The sequence below is a fragment of the Martes martes genome, assembly GCF_963455335.1.
Source record: "Martes martes genome assembly, chromosome: 11".
Classification (NCBI taxonomy): Eukaryota; Metazoa; Chordata; class Mammalia; order Carnivora; family Mustelidae; genus Martes; species Martes martes.
In genome coordinates, this window is record NC_137899.1 from 43,728,911 (window position 1) to 43,745,358 (window position 16,448).

Genomic DNA, 16,448 nt, shown 5'->3' on the forward strand with positions numbered 1-16,448 from the left:
CAAGAGTGAACCAGGGTTCCTGGAGCTCTCAGGTGCCAAACCCACAGATACCACTCCAAGTCCCCTTCATGCTCTCGCAGGCTTCTGAGTCTCCATGTTCACGCTCATATCGGGTAACATAATTCCTGATGTTATTACAGAAACAGAGGCCAACAACAAACTCTAGTTCTCACCTCCCAGCCTTCAGCTCTATGACGCTGACCCTTCATGCATTCCTTCCTTCTTTGTAACATCAGTCCATTCTACGCTCTCCCCTCCTGCTGGGAGCCTGCTCTGCTCCCACCGGGATTCAGCTCCAGCATCTGTAGCCTCTCTCTCTCCAAGGCTTCCTCTCCCAACCTCAGAAGATGTGTGCACATCCCATCTTGTGATTCCTATCTCCTCTGGCACCCTATCCCACCCCCACCATTGCCCCTCTGGTTGCTTCTCCTTCTATAGCCACACACTCTACTTTGTCAACCATTCTTGTTTCAGCAGCCTGTCGCCAAACTCCTGCCCCCGCTCCACACTTAAGTGGCCCTCCTGAAGGTTACCAGTGAGATCCTCTCAGCCGATTCCAATCCCCTTTTCTCTGCCCTCAACCCCTGTGGCACTTTGCCCTGTTACCCACTCTGGAAATGCTGTCATCTCCTGGGGTCTCCATGAAATGGCTCTTTTGGATGTCCTTCCTTCCATCTCCTTGACAATACTGTCCCTGCTGCCTCTTCCTACTCTAGTTACCCTGAAGTTTCCTCCTAAACCATATCTCCCTTTCCTACATTATCTACAGAACATTTTACCTATTCTCATGTTTCAAGTCTCACCTGGGAAGATTCTCAAATCTCCGTCTCCAATTCCATGTTTTTTTGAACTCTGATGACAAACTCCTGACTTGAAGGTCCTTTGGGGTTTGCCCACTGTCAAGCCTACTGGCACTCCATAAAAGGCACCCTCTCACTGTATATCTTTGCTCAGTTTAGCTGTGAGATTATTACTTCTTACTCAAAAACCTTCAAAGGCTCCCTCTATAACACTCCTTACAGTGGTATTCAGGACCTCTGCAGTCCAGCTCTAATGCAGCCCTGCTAGCAACTCCTTCAGGGAAGCCTACGATTCGGCAAAACCTCACCACATCTGCCATTTCTCAATCACACTTTCCTGCCTTCCTGTCTGGGAACCTGCTGTTTTCTCCCAGGGAGATGCCTAGAGAGAAGAATCATACTTAACTGAAAGGGATCTTGGAAATTACCACCTGTAAGTCACTTTGCCAATGAGGAAAAAGACACCCAAGCTAGATGGCCTGCCCAAGGTCATATAATTTATTAGTTACATATTATTTGGCTGGGGACCCCTGGCTCATAGGTCAAGATGTTTTCTCAGTGCAGTTAAAGATGCACAGAGCCTGTTAAAGATGCCATGTATAAGTGAATATTCAAACTTTTGTAAAGTTTTGAGGATTTCTAAGGTCAGATGGCTCCACTGCCAGCCAGGCAAAGCTCTTGGCTGCAGGCAGCATGGCAGAATGGCTGAGATGGCAGACCCACTCGGCATGTTTGCCTCACACTGCACAAGCGTTCAAAAATAAAAATCCTATGCCCCGGGAAAATATTCCCCAGGATAACAGATTCTGAGCCAATGCACTCTAACTGATTCTGACCCAGTGAGTTTTCAGAGTGAAAACTGACATACAGAGGAAGCTCTCTTAAGTTCAGACAGAGGGTAGGTGACAGAAAGTAAATGTGGGGAACTGTGACAGCCCACTCAGGTTATATTTTTGAAATCATACTGAGTTTCATGACCTCAGCATGAATTAGGAACACAGAAGATGGAAACATAGCTACATAGACCAAAAATAAGAGCACAGGAAAACAATGAGATAAATGTCACATAAGTTACCTTCATCTGTGTGTGAAACAGGAAGACTGTGTTTCTCTGGTTTTCTCCCTGGTCCCCACTCTCAGCATTATGACTAATGTAAAGGCTGCACACTTGCAGTACACATGAAAAACCCCAACAACCAACACAGCCCTCACACCTCCCAACAGAGAGTATGGGGGAGAACGATGAGGTGGGAAACCACCGTACAAAAATGTCTAACGAGAAAAAGTATTCATCCTTATAAAAGGCTCTGGTAACAAATTGTACTGGTGTGGAATCCAAGAATACTACTTCTAAAAACTCCCTTTTGGTGAAAAAAGACACAACTAATAATAACAACAGATGGGGGGAAACCCATCTCCACTCACTCTCTGGGATACACACATACACACACCCTCCAAAAAAATGAAAACAAAAATCCCAACAGTGCTAGACCCCGAGGAGACATTAAAAAAATACTACTTGATGATCCCCAGCCCTGGTCCTCCATTTCAGCATAAGAGCTTAACAAGCAAGCAATTTACTGAGAACCTTGACACCATATACAATACTCCATGGTGATCAAGTAAGAACGGTAGAGTCTTTGGCTTTAAAAGTGCACCATTATTTTATGAAAGGACCAAAACCGGGATTTCATCCTCCAATGGTGAGAGAGACAAGGAGAAGGGAAAGTTGATGAGAAAAGATAACAAGCTTAGTCTTTGCCTCACTACATGTGAGGAAGCAATGAGATCCCTGGTCAGCTCTATACGGAGAACAGCAAGAGATAGTCCCGGACATCTTGGGAAACGAGGCATGGGGACATCAACTTATATTACTATTAAGGGCTAAAGATCTGCACCCAGACCTAAGTGAGCTATTGAATGACCTTCTTTGTTGTTCTGATTATTGACCAGAATTTAGAATCACAAGTTTGCAAGTAGTAACCAAAGAAATGGCAGAAGACAATACATTTTAATTGTAATGTGTACACTTAAAATTCTTAAAAATTTCAGTTAACCCTGTCCTAGAAAAGGATCTTTTGGATAAATCCAAGTAATGAGATTTAGGTGTGCTAAGTTCATCTAAGTCTCTCTACTTTATACCACCGCTTTCAGTTCAGTTACCTTTCTGCTAGCCCAACTTTGAGGAACACAAAAACTTCTACATGTTACAACTAATTCATGAGTTGAGGTTGGGATTGTCACATGTGGTCACAAGGCAATTTTAGGGCCACTTTCAAGTTATTGGAAAATGTCACTCAGTTTTTTTTTTTTTGTTGTTGTTGTTGTTTTTTTACTTAAAAATTTTTAACAACTGGCCAAATATTGGTTTTCTATCTATATTATCTATTTAGTAGGAGAAAACACATTTCATTATGACACTGAATCAGAGTGATTTTCTGCACAACGGCTCCGGGAGAATTGTCTCCTTGTTGTTATAAGCAGTTTGCTTTCTGATAACATTGTGCCACAGCTTGGCCATTACTTGTCTAACAGAATTACCAGTGGGAATGAACTGGCCTCCAAGCAGCAGGGTGCTAGAGCTTATAGCCCCCAAGTCCTATAAAGGCAGCCATCCCTGGATTAAGCTCTTTTTATTTCTTGATTGTTTAATGTCTTGCATATTACAATCAGTGCTTTAATTCAGGATTTGGGCCTTCTGGCAGTTTTCTGAAGGGCACATTTTGAAGTCAACTAATTATCGTGTGCTCTTTTCTTCAGTCGCTGCAAGTTCTGTGCTCTGACAGAGTATTTCTGTACTTGCGGTCACGTTAATCTTTAAGCTGATGCTGCCCGAGGGGTTGCCGATGCAGAAGAGTCAGATAGTGACAAAGCACGGCTCACGCCTCAAGAAGGGCTTTATGGGTTGGCAGTGATAAAGGGAAACGAGAGATTACATCACACTGCATTTAACTGAGACAGTCTGTAAATCAACTTTTCTGCCTGAAAACAAGTAAACATTCTGGAGAAGAATATATTCACCTCTCTATTGTTAGAATTGCGTGAGTGCTCCAAAAAAGGGCATGAGCCTCTATTCTGTGAAACAGAGACTGTTAACTATAAACCATTGAGATATAAAAATTCTAAATAGGTGGAAAGGTATCAGTCTTATTCCAGTGTACTCATGGCTCATGCTCTAGAGGAAGTTTATGAAAGTAAGCATATATCACAGGAAGTAGCATTTCTGATTTAATTCTGCGAAGAAATGCACAGCTACTGCAGGAGTTTTTGTTGTACCTTTACTACCCAAGTTGAAAGTCAAAATCCAAAAGCAAGAACCCATTTTGTAAGAAGGGGGAAACATGAGAAAACAGATTCATATTTGCTTGTGCCGTACATAAAGAAATGCCAGGAGGATAGAATGGGGATGGGAATACTGGAATAGAGAAGAGCAGAAATGGGAGTCAGAGTTTTCTTTTGCCTACAGTTTTATTATCATTATCATGTACCAATGTGAATATACCTAATTCAAAAATTATGTTTATTAAAATAATGAAGTTAAATAAGAGTTAATAAAAGCAAAGAACAAATTACATAAACAAGAGGTTGGCAAAAGGAGAAATAACAATCTTCCTACCAAAACAAGCTGAAATATACATATAATTACAAAGAACCAGCTAAATGTGGAGATTTGCTAAAACTAGATGGTGGGCCCCTACTGAGTGTTATATTATTGTCCGTAGCCCACCTGTGCAAGACTGAAATATTTCCCCCTCCAAAAAAAAAAAAAAAAAGAACAACAACGTGTAAGAAATTTTCCTTTAATTCATCAAAGTAACTGATCCTTATAGCCAAGGGGAAACATTTTTATGAAAATGGGGGCCAGGGGCGCCTGGGTGGCTCAGTGGGTTAAAGCTCTGCCTCCGGCTCAGGTCATGATGCCAAAGTCCAGGGATCGAGCCCCGCATCAGGCTTTCTGCTCAGCGGGGAGCCTACTTCCCTTCCTCTCTCTCTGCTTGCCTCTCTGCCTACTTGTGATCTCTATCTGCCAAATAAATAAATAGAATCTTAAAAAAAGAAAAAAAGAAAAAAAATGGGGGCCAGGTAGTGACGGTCTGCTTTTAACTATTCACTTTTTACTTTCATAATCTGATGCGAATGCAATATTTACAAATAAGTAGTCATTGTGACAAAAATACACAGGGACATTCATGAGATATTGTACAGTGTATTGCCTGCAGTGAGAAATAAGTAAGGAAAGCAGGTTTCTTCCCTCAAGTCGATAATCCTAAACCCTGGAAACCTAATGCAGGAGCTCTACTGCCTTTCCAATTTTGAAAAAACTTTAACCAATGCCTTCTGTTTGCCAGACGTTAATCCTCTCACACTTTGGAGATTAAACCCCAATCAAGCTCAAACTGAGTAGAGAAAATTGTCTGCCCTAGTTAACTGGGGCCTGCAGGATGATCTTGCCCCATTTCCAGTCCTATGAGAAACCTGTAAAACCAGGGCAGGCTGTGAACCAGCCACCCAGGACAGAGGGTGCACTAGAGTTTGTCTCAGAATCTCAGGGGTATTTTGGACTCATGATAAATCATCAGAAGCTAACACTTGGTAGGACAGAAAGCAACGGTTCTACCAGGCTGAACGCACTCAAATTCCTGGGGTCACTTAAGACAATGAGTGACTCATCCAGATCCATGCCTCTGGACTCTCTTTTCTTGGCGGGGGGGGGGGGGGTAGTTATTGGTAAAGCAATTTTAGGTCTGTTGAACTTGGGTGGGTGCCCTAGCCAGGCAAACTCTTCCTCTGTTTAACTAAGGCTCAGTGTAGATGCAGCACAATGTTTCTAGTGCTATTATCTCAACTGATTCCCATCTCAAGAGTGTCCTTCTGTCAGAGGCCACAAGAGACCCTCCATATACATGATCTCCAATTCTGACAACAACCCAGCAAGACTGTTGCTGTTGGTTCCATGTTATAATGAGAGCAATGGAGGCTGAAGGAGTTCAAGCATGAAGCAAATTACTTAAGGCCATACAGATAGTTTTATAGTAGAACTGACAGTCAAGCCCAGGTCTGATTCCATGAATCATGTTTTCTCTACTACAGCATATGACTTGTGATGTCATAACTTAGTTTTAGGAGTTTGAACATTATGTAATTAAACTAAGGATGACAAATCATATACTAACTTATATATACTAAGAAATATATACTAACTTGTGCTTGAGCATATTTAAAGTCATTTATAAAGACAAATGACAGTCACCTAAAAACAATTTGCTTGGGAATGCAAAGCTATTCAAAATATAAACACTACATTTTCCTAATAAAAATGGTATTAAAAATTAAATTATAACCCTAAAGAAATGTATAAATCTTACCACCTTCCTCGGGTTTCATGTCTAATAGTTCATCTACAGGTCCAATAGAAGAGGGGAAAGAAAACAAAATTATGAGTCAGTTTCATTTTGTAAGGAGTTTGTCAAATTTATTAAAATTGAGTCATTTTCCTTAATCTAGATTACCTGAGCATGCATTATGTGTAGAGCTTTTGTCTAAGGCAGATAAAACGCTTTTTCCATCTTCAGCTGTAAATAGAACACATGCATTTGGTTATCACCAATTCAGAATGGGGTATGTGTTCATATGGTCTTGCGGTGTAAGGTAAACACACAGCTCCTCACACAGAAGCAGGGGTCCTGAGATTATATTCTGCTCAAGCTGTTGGCTCTCAAGGAGTTCTGAGTTAACAACCTTGAATCTTTGATTTGTTTGGTAGAAAACTATATGACACCGACCTAACAATTCTCCTTTCATGGACAAAAGTGTGATTTAAGTAACTGACTACTGATGGTGCTACAAACCTCAGCCATTTGGGACCTGGCCAAAATAAAAAGGGCAGATCACTGAGTGAAAGTAATCAGTCTGTAAATGCTACATACAGCATAATTCCCACTATACAGAATTCTGGAAAAGGCAAAACTATGTTAACAGTAAAAAGATCGGTGGTTGCTCAGTGTTTGGAGGAAGGGAGAGATGGACAAGGAGACACAGAGGACTTTTATGACAGTGAAACTATTCTGTATAATACTCTAGTGATGAATACGTGTCATTATAAATTTGTCAAAACCCATAAAACGTGTAGCGCCAAGAGTGTACCCTAATGTAAACCATGAGTGGCAATGATAGGTCAGTGTTGGTTCATCGATTATAAGAAATGTATTACCCTGGTAGGGGATGTTGATAATGCACATGTAGGGATAGGGGATATAAGGAGATCTTTGTACCTTCTGCCCAATTTTCTGTAAACTAAAAACCACTCTAAGTAATTAAGTATGTATCTGTGTATATGCATGTGTGTGTGTGTGTGTATATACAACACAATACAATAGTCTTAGAACTTGGTTTGCTTGGGGCGGCTCAGTCGGTTAAGTATCTGCCTTTGGCGCAGGTCATGATGCTGGGGTTCTAAGATCTAGCCCTGTTTCGGGCTCCCTGCTCATTGGGGAGTCTGCTTCTCCCTCTCCCTTTGACACTTCCCCCTTACTCATGTTCACTCTCTCTCCTAGGTGAATAAAAAAATAAAAAAATAAAATAAACCTCGGGTTTGCACACACGTACATTAGACTTTCTGCAGGTCACAAAATAAAAGACAGATGACACTTCATTATGGTGGATTCCATTCTATGTATACCTAAAACAAGGTGATCAACATTTGCAATCTCAAAATATTATGCAAATACCACAAACAAGTGAACACACTACACAAAGAAAGAAAAAATTTGATTCTTTCATATAAAGACATGATTTATATTGACATGTAACTTGAGAAAACAAATATAATAAACTGGAATTTACATTTTCCCTCAAAACTATAATACTTCTAGATTCCCACAACATAATTCATGCTGTCGACACCCAAATGATAGTGAGGCTGGAGGTGGGGATCAATACACTCAGAGAGCTCTTATGTGGCCAACATCAGGTTGGCTTCCTTTTCTGTCTTCTTCTGCCACTTGCTCCCTGTCTTATGCTCCAGAACAGTGTCCTTCTGACTTTCTCCTGGTCCTCTTGGCTCACAGTCTTTGCCCAGGCTGTTAATTTTACTTTGATAGCTCCTGCAAGAGCACTTGACTTAGCTAGATCTGTGAGCCCCTTAAACATGTGGAGTCTCCCTATTGCACATGCCCAGGACCCTCGCAGCTCTTATCAAAGTTAGAGTTGCCCAATTACTTGTGCAAATTATTAGATTTCCACCTGCTTCCTGTTCTGTGAACCCCATCATGGGAAGGGTCTGAATACATCTGGTGTACTACTGTGTGCCCAGAGCCTACTGCTGTGCCTGCCACACAGGCAGCACTCAACCCTTATCTGTGGAACAGGGGCCCCTGGGTGGCTCAGCGGGTTAAGTGTCCAGCTCTTGGTTTTGGCTCAGGTCATAGTCTCTTGTGAGACCAAGCCCTGCATTGGCTTTGTACTCAGTGAAGGTCTGCCTGAGATTCTCTCTTCCCCTCTCCTTCTGCCCCTCCCCCTGTTCATGTGTGCTCTCTCTCTCTCTCAAATAAATAAAATTCTGAAATCAATATCTATTGAACAAATGAGCAAATATGTGAGTAAGTGAGGGTGTACATGCATGAAATGATGACATGAAGGCAAGTTAAAGAGGCAGACAGGGGAGAGGTTTTTGCTTTCTTTGGAAAGGTAGATGAGAGAAAAGCAAATGGAGCGGTCAAGTGGAAGAATAAAGTAGGTGAAGCAAATTGTTGGGAAAGTAGGAGGAAAGACAGAAGGAAGGTAGAGGGTGGAGGAAAAGCATAGAAGAGAAAGGAAGTCCCAGGGTCTGCTTTGCCTCCTATTATCTCCTGGAAGGGCTGCCACAGCGAAGGGTGGAGTGCTGCAGAGGCGGATACGCCCCCCCGGAGGGCCAGGCTGAGCAGAGGGTTGGGGTAATTTCAGTTCTCTCCGCACTACCTGTAAAGCTTTCCCTTGCACCCCTGAGGAGTCAAGTCCCAGTGAAAAGCTCAGCACCGTATCACCTTAGTCCCACCATGTTTTACTGGACCCTCTATTCCATTACGAAAACAACCAGTGAAAGAACTGGCTGTCATGGCAGGAGCCAGGAATAGCTGACAAACATTTCACGGCACATCACATCATCTCGTTACGTTCTGATCGCCTTCCTGACCGTCGGGGGGTCGGCACGCCCAAGGGAGCTGATGTTACTCATGACAGAGCAGACCCAGGAATCACCAGCGAGAGCCGCGTCTGAGCTCTCCCCATCTGTTCTCAACAAAGACCAACCCCTACCCCACAACACACTGGAAACCGACTCACCCAATCTGATCATGTAATCTTATTAAAACTATCTTTACAGCCCAAATGGCAGTTAGAACTAGTAATGGCAATAGCAGAAGTGTTATCATCTGTTGTAAAAGAAATCGCTCTCTGTTCATTCTCCATTTTGGATGCTCCTCTGACAGGCTGCTGCTGAAGTGACTAATGGTGCTATTTTCTGGCTCACAATATAAAACCTTCTCTCAATAATGCGATATCATCAGTATCATTGATATTTGAAAATTCAAAACCGAAATGGAAAAAAAATAAAAAAGCAAACGAATGTAGAATTTTTTCAATTGGAAAAGAAGAAAGGCCTAGGAGGAATCTGCCAAAAAAGAAAACGAATTGGTTGCTGAGCAGTAGCATTTCAGAAGCAATTCTAAATAAAAATCAAAACTTACTCTTAAAACTAGAAGACTCCTTGTGCTGGTTTTCATCCTCTAATGAAATTAACCTTAAAATTAGAAAGAAAAAAAAAAGAGTTTAGTAATCTAGTTCTGAAAATTTTGTATTTATGATACAGCCAGATATTCTATATAATATTACTGCACTTTAATACATGCACACACACATAAACACAGAGTCATTTACATGCTATTCATTTTTTTTAAGATTATTTATTTATTTATTTGACAGACAGATCAAAAGTAGGCAGAGAGGCAGGCAGAGAGAGAGGAAGGGAAGCAGGCTCCCTGCTGAGCAGAGAGACCAACGCGGGGCTCGATCCCAGGACCTGAGATCATGACCTGAGCCGAAGGCAGAGGCTTTAACCCACTGAGCCACCCAGGCGCCCCCATGCTATTCATTTTTTTAAGAAGAAATACATTTGCTGGCTTTTTCCTCTCCTAAGCCTGGCTAGTAGCACCTTAATAACTGAGCCTGGTTTCATCATAAGTCATACATTCTGTAAATATCTAGATGAGCAGATAGTATAACTAAAATAGATACTGTACAGTTGTCGCTTTTAAAAACAGTTAAAAAATTGATGGGCAAATGGGTGCTTGTTCTGATTCCCGCAGTTATAAGAGAGGAAACCTCAGGAGGTTAGTGAAATTACCTAAGGCTGAAAAGCAGGATCGGTCTCAAATCCAGAAGACTGGCCCCTACTGAACTCTCACCATAGTGATTAATATCACGCAGAGATAGACCACCACCCTGAGACTCAGCTGGTACCTTTGAACCTCCCTCTAAAGCACCTTTACCTACTGTTTTTGAAAAAACAAAACAAAAAAAAACCAACTTGTTAAATTTCCATTTTGTATTTAAATTAGTTACTGGATTACACTTTTTGAGCTTTTATTTTTTTATTATTTATTTACTTCTTAAAAAGATTTTATTTATTTATCTGACAGAGATCACAAGTAGGCAGAGAGGCAGGCAGAGAGAGAGGTGGGGGGGGGGAAGCAGGCTCCCTGCTGAGCAGAGAGCCCCATGTGGGGCTCAATCCCAGGACCCCAGGATCATGACCTGAGCTGAAGGCAGAGGCCTTAACCCACTCAGCCACCCAGGCACCCCATTTTTTGAGCTTTTAAAAATAAAGTACTAAAATAATGGAGAAACCTGAAATTAAGGAAAACTAATCAAGACAATCTTGGGTGTCTCCTTTCCAAGTAAAAGTTAATACTTTATTTTGATTACAGTGACATATATGGTGAAAGAAAGGTACAGCACTCATTCCAGGTCCTGCCTCTTACTGTGTCAGGAGCTTGGGCAGCCCCTTAACTTCTTCTGAGCCTCACTGCCATCATTTAAACAATGAGGAAATGGGGGCGCCTGGGTGGCTCAGTGGGTTAAAGCCTCTGCCTTCAGCTCAGGTCATGATCTCAGGGTCCTGGGATCGAGCCCCGCATCGGGCTCTCTGCTCAGCGGGGAGTCTGTTTCCCCCTCTCTCTGCCTGCCTCTCTGCCTACTTGTGATCTCGCTCTCCATCAAATAAATAAATAAAATCTTAAACAATGAGGAAATGCTGGCATTGATTACACAAAGGGCTGTTGTGAGAATGAGTAGAGATAACATACAATAAAGCACCTGACATTGCACTTAGTACACAGTAGGTGCTCACTAAAGGGTACTAATAAGCATTACTATTATACCAGGAATACATTAAACTGCTTCCTCCTAAAATAGTCAACTGTGTTAGTTTCAGATCATATTCTATAGCTGTTCTCATAGTGAAAACTTATCTTTGTTTTATATTAAAGGAATCATCTAGTATTTGCTTTAAAATTAAAAAGGCTTGCAGTGCCTGGGTGGCTCAGTTGGTTAAGACTCAATCTGTCTCTTGGTTTCATCTTGGGTCATGATCTCAGGATCTCATGCATCGAGCTCCATGCTCAGTGGGGAGTCCGCTTGAGATTTTCTCTCTCTCACTCTCTCTCTGCCCCTCCCTCCACTAAAAAATTAAATAATAAATAAGTTAATAAATAAAATTAAAAAGGCTAGTACTGGGTGCAAACACTTCTGTGGGACCAAGATACATATTTGAAACTTTAGAAACACAGTTAAAATACAAACCAGTTTTGCCACACAATTATCATCTAATTTTTTTGTGTGGAGAAAGAATCCCAAATGGGGGGAAGGCAATCTACTTTCCTAGGTCAGCCAGTTCAAGACTAATCCTATTCCTGCAAGCCCTGATATCTCAATAGGAAAAGATTCACGCTGAATCCTCCTTGCTGAACGAGGTCAGGACACATCATGCACCACAGCTGTTGAGAAATTTGTCTCAGTATGTAAAAGTGGCAAGAAATGGAGATGGAGCAGTCACTTCTTGCACTCAAAAGTGCTCTCTGCTTCACAGAGGAAAAAACAGAAGGTCTGAACACTAAGGAAACAAAATGTCAGAACCCAACGCTTTTGTATGATGACACCTTAGTACTCAGTATCTCAAGAGGCAATCTCATAGGTTATTCCCTTCTAGGAGAGAAAAGCCAGGGGATTTCTTATCTGGGACAGGATTTTGTAAATGATGGTAACAGAAGGACCAGATTGGGTCCAGAAGCCTGAGAGAGCAGAAAGCTGGGGCTGAGGCCACTAGATGGAGAGCCAGAGAGCATTGGAGATGTGTGCCTTTTCTTGTCCCAGTCAACTCCTCACAAGTGTGCTCCTTCTAAAATCTCAGAAATGGTCTCCCATTGGGATGAGCTCTGGCCAAGCAGGAATATGTGCAGGGCAAGTCTGGGCTTTATCTTAATACATCAACCCAGAGAAGTGAGAAATAAAGCAATTTGCTTGTGTTTGAGACCCCAGCAGATTTGGTCAGTGAGGACTGTGCTGCTCTTGACTGTGGAAATAAAGATTTTGTCTAGAGAAGCAGCCGGGACTTACTGCCTGGGTTCCTCCACGTTGGCCTCTGCACTTTCCTGCTGGGCGATCTTCTTCCTTTCTTCTTTCTCAATCAGTTTTTTCATAGGGTCTTGTAAGCTCTTGATCATGATAATGAAAAGGAAAAAAAGAAAGATCAATTAAAAAAACTCAGTTGCCTCTGGTCCAGAAACCAAACCTTAAAGTCAAGGTTAGGGGAGGTTATCTTGATCCTATCAAGTAGACAGAAAAGAAATTTTAAATGTTCTCAGACCTGTCCAAGAAATACTAGCCTATAAAGGAGAATTGTTTTGCCACTAGATTTATGCTTTCCGCTTCGTGGTAAGTTATTCAGAAGAAGGCCTTTTGGCTATTGCGAACTTTATTTTCCATCTTCAACATGTAGCAAGATAAACATTCTGTTCTGCTTACAGCCCACACAGTGACAGAGTAGAAGCTTTTCTCCCCCAAAGATGAGACAATTTCATTTTATTTTTAATTTTGTTTGTGATTTTACAATCTAAAAACAGCTTTTGAAAAAATAAGAGAAAACAACACCCTTTTTTAAGGAGGAAAAAAAAAAACAACACCAAAATAGTGGCTTAACATATTCTGACAAGTTTAACTCCCACGAATGGACACAGCAGGTGCATCCAAATCTTTGCAGATTAAAAATGGGTGGGAATCTGTTTCTGGAACATAATTTCTTGGAGTTACTGTTCTCAAGTTTTATTAAATATTTAAGAAAGACTTTTTAAAAATCCAGTAGCTAAAAACTGCACACCAGTGGCAAAGCCTGAAAAAGCAAAACATTTCCATTATAACTGAATAATGAGTTATAAAGAGACCTCTACTTGTGGTCCTAATTAAGCCACAAACCTACAAATTACACAAGAAACATCTCAAGACACTCAAACTGCTTATAATCGTAGAACCTTTAAAATCTGTCCTTTGGGCCTTCCTGTCTCATCCTCCTTCCCCTTCCCCATCTTTCTCTTTAGTGTGACCCACACACAGAAGGTGACAAACACGTTTCCTACACCAACTCTGACAGATTCATGATGTCTAGATGCAGGCTGGATGGAGATAATTTGGAGACAGAGTCTTTGCAGAGCAGGGCTAGGATGGATGGTGGTGCCGGTTATGGATGCCAGGTGGACCCTGGTGTTATGCTCTGTCTCACTCCCTATACAGAATAATTTCCCTAGAACACCCAAGTAATCATGTTACCATTTTTCTCGAGAACCCATAGTAGTCCCTTATTTTTTTCCACTTCTAGTCTAAACCTGTCTGCCTGATTTGAAAGGTCTTCTAAAATGTGATCCTATCTTACTCTCCCAGATTGCCTCCCACTGGCTTCCAAATGGGAGCTTTCCATTCACATAGACCTAATTGCTCCCTTCCCACCTTTGTTCATTCTGTTTCTTTACCCAAAAAAGTTCTACCTATGTGTCCACCCTCAAAATTGTGATCAGTCTTTGCAAAGCTCAGATCCATTACTGATATCCTCCTTAAAGCTTCATTCACTAAGCACACCAAATTCAAGAAAGTCCTTCCATCTTCAAAGTGTATTTACAGTCTTATTCATGTGATTATATCTATTCTGAATTATGTTTTGCTTCTTAAAAAATATTTTTTACATTAGAAAAATAATAGAACCACATGTAGAATGCTTGGAAAATTAAAAAGGAAAAAACTATTCGTAATTTGATTTCCCCCCCAAAATTAGTTATTATTTACAGATATTTCCTTTCTGGTTTTTCATACTCATACTACTTATATATAATTGGAATCATTGCATATAGATATCCTCTTAAGCAATATAAGATGTGTCGGTATTTCATAATAAAAAACATTTCTCATCAGAGTAGAGAATATAAAAAAGATTTTATGTATCATAAACATTCAATATTGAATTAAATATACATTCATTCACCATTTTTTTAACATAGGGCCAAGATTTTTTCACTGAATATATGTGCTATGATTGGAGTTCTGAAGCTTTTTCTTGCATAAAGGACATCCCAAAAGCATTGCCATCATTGGTAATGACTATTTCTGGATATTTAGATTAGTATAGTCAGTTGACAAATAGTTTGAGAGCATTTACCAGGAGCCAGGTGCTGTTTTGGGTGCTGGAGATACCATAGTGAACAAGGCAGAAAGAATTACTAGTTAGTGATGAGTCTAGGCAGGGAATTAACATGGGGGATGCAAAGTGACTGGGTCACTACTTCAGTTAGCAAGAACATCCTCTCTTGGAAGTGACATTTCAGCTGAAGTCAGGCGACATGCAGGAGCCATCTGTGTGCAGCTCAGGGAGAAATGGAGGCCTGAGGACAAAGGCCTAAAGGAAGGAATAGCTTGAGCTGGTTGAGGAACAAAATGAATCCACTGGGATTATAATGTAGTGGGTAAGAGTACAAGTCTTAGTAGATCAAGATACAGAGGTCAGCAGGGGTCACACAGAGACAACATTTCTTTACTCACATTCATCAATATTTAACATCATGCCCCACTGCCTTCATCATATTATTTTGCCCTTTACATCTCTCCAACACATGACAACTAAATGGGACCCATGATTATCAGCTGGAGGGGGAATGTGGTAAAGGACAGTACTGGAACAAACAAGGCATCTGGAATATGGACTGTAGTCTAGATGTTCTTCTTTTTTTAAAATCATATACCCCAAAGGATCTGGTTAAAGCTGGGCATGTGTGTATGTGTATTTTGGAAATACACAAAGGAGAAGTTCAACAGATGTCAAAGACTTACTCTTTTCAATAGATCTGCCAATCACAGCATTTTATTCACACACACACACACACACACACACACACACACACACACCCCTTCCAGCAGCTTTTTCCCCAAAGAGTGGTCCAACCCTGGTCAAAGTGAAGCCGGGAGTATTTTCAGCTGATGTTCTGATGGCCCCAAGATGCACTTTTCAATTCTGTGACGCTTTGTCCAGGCCTCCTGGTTTGCTCAATTATCTTCTCATTGCATTTCCTTTTTCTCAGTCAGCACTAGTCAGGGCCGGGACATGTCTGCTCTCGGCCGGCTGTGTCTAGCTGCCACAGCGCTTGCCTAAGCCCCTGAGATGCCCTTGACAGCTCCATGGTTATCATCCCTTCTGTCTCCAGCCCGACCTCCCCTCATAACCACACTCCAGCAGCTCTCAGACAATCCCTTTGTAATGTAAACCACTCCTTCCTTCTTTTCAACCCCTTCCCTGTTGGGCCATTAGCAGGGACTCAATTGTTGGCTCCCTGTCACCACAATCACAGTTAAGTCACTATTGTACTTCACCAACAGAATGGCTACAGTTCCAATTGCTACTTTATTATTAATAATTCCTGTTACATTTTCTCCTCTCTGCCTGCTATTACCATTGTCCCTATAACAATCTGGCTATTGCTACTCAAAAGAGGTGCTAAATATGTTCTTGTTGATTGATAAATTAATGTACCTAGGGTTAAACTTTAAGGTTAAAAATTATAGCTCTTTAGGAAGTCAAAGTCCCAGGGGAAAAATAGGAAAAGGCTTAAAGAACCACAAGTAAAATTAATCCTGAGCACCAGTGCTTGTTTATGAAATGCTAGATTCTGAGCTAAGGGGAATCTTATGTGGGGAATCTATCATTAGCTTTATTGAGATATAATTTGTGTACCATAGAATTCACCCATCTAAAGTATATGATTCAGTGGTTTTTGGTATAGACACAGAGTTGTGCAACCATCACCACAGTCAATTTTAGGACATTTTCAAGTGGCATCTTTCGAAGCAAGAAAGAGTTTTAGATCAAACTGAATACTCCTCTATTCAGCAAGGGGGGAAAAACCCCCACAACAATATATATGGAATTTGCTTCTTACAAAGATGGTAAATGATACAGATAATAAACCTAGAGGCACTTAGAGTCACCACAGAGGACAAATCATGTCCGCTTTCCTCTTTCAACAACTGTTCCTGGGTGTGACTGTCTGATACAGGATATTATATGTGGTGAACCAGTGC

At 41.2% G+C, this 16,448-nt stretch overlaps 1 protein-coding gene across 2 annotated transcripts in view; it reads right to left on the bottom strand.

Moving 5' to 3' along the window:
• ICA1 (islet cell autoantigen 1) overlaps nt 1-16,448 on the bottom strand; it is a 144,172-nt gene that overhangs the window by 17,884 nt on the left and 109,840 nt on the right. For both annotated transcript variants that reach the window (XM_080818496.1, XM_080818495.1), the window contains exons 9-12: nt 12,450-12,547; nt 9,524-9,576; nt 6,311-6,373; nt 6,167-6,199 (exon numbers count right to left, since the gene is read on the bottom strand). In XM_080818496.1, the coding sequence (XP_080674622.1) occupies nt 6,167-6,199; nt 6,311-6,373; nt 9,524-9,576; nt 12,450-12,547 (247 nt within the window). The remainder of the gene's footprint in view (nt 1-6,166; nt 6,200-6,310; nt 6,374-9,523; nt 9,577-12,449; nt 12,548-16,448) is intronic.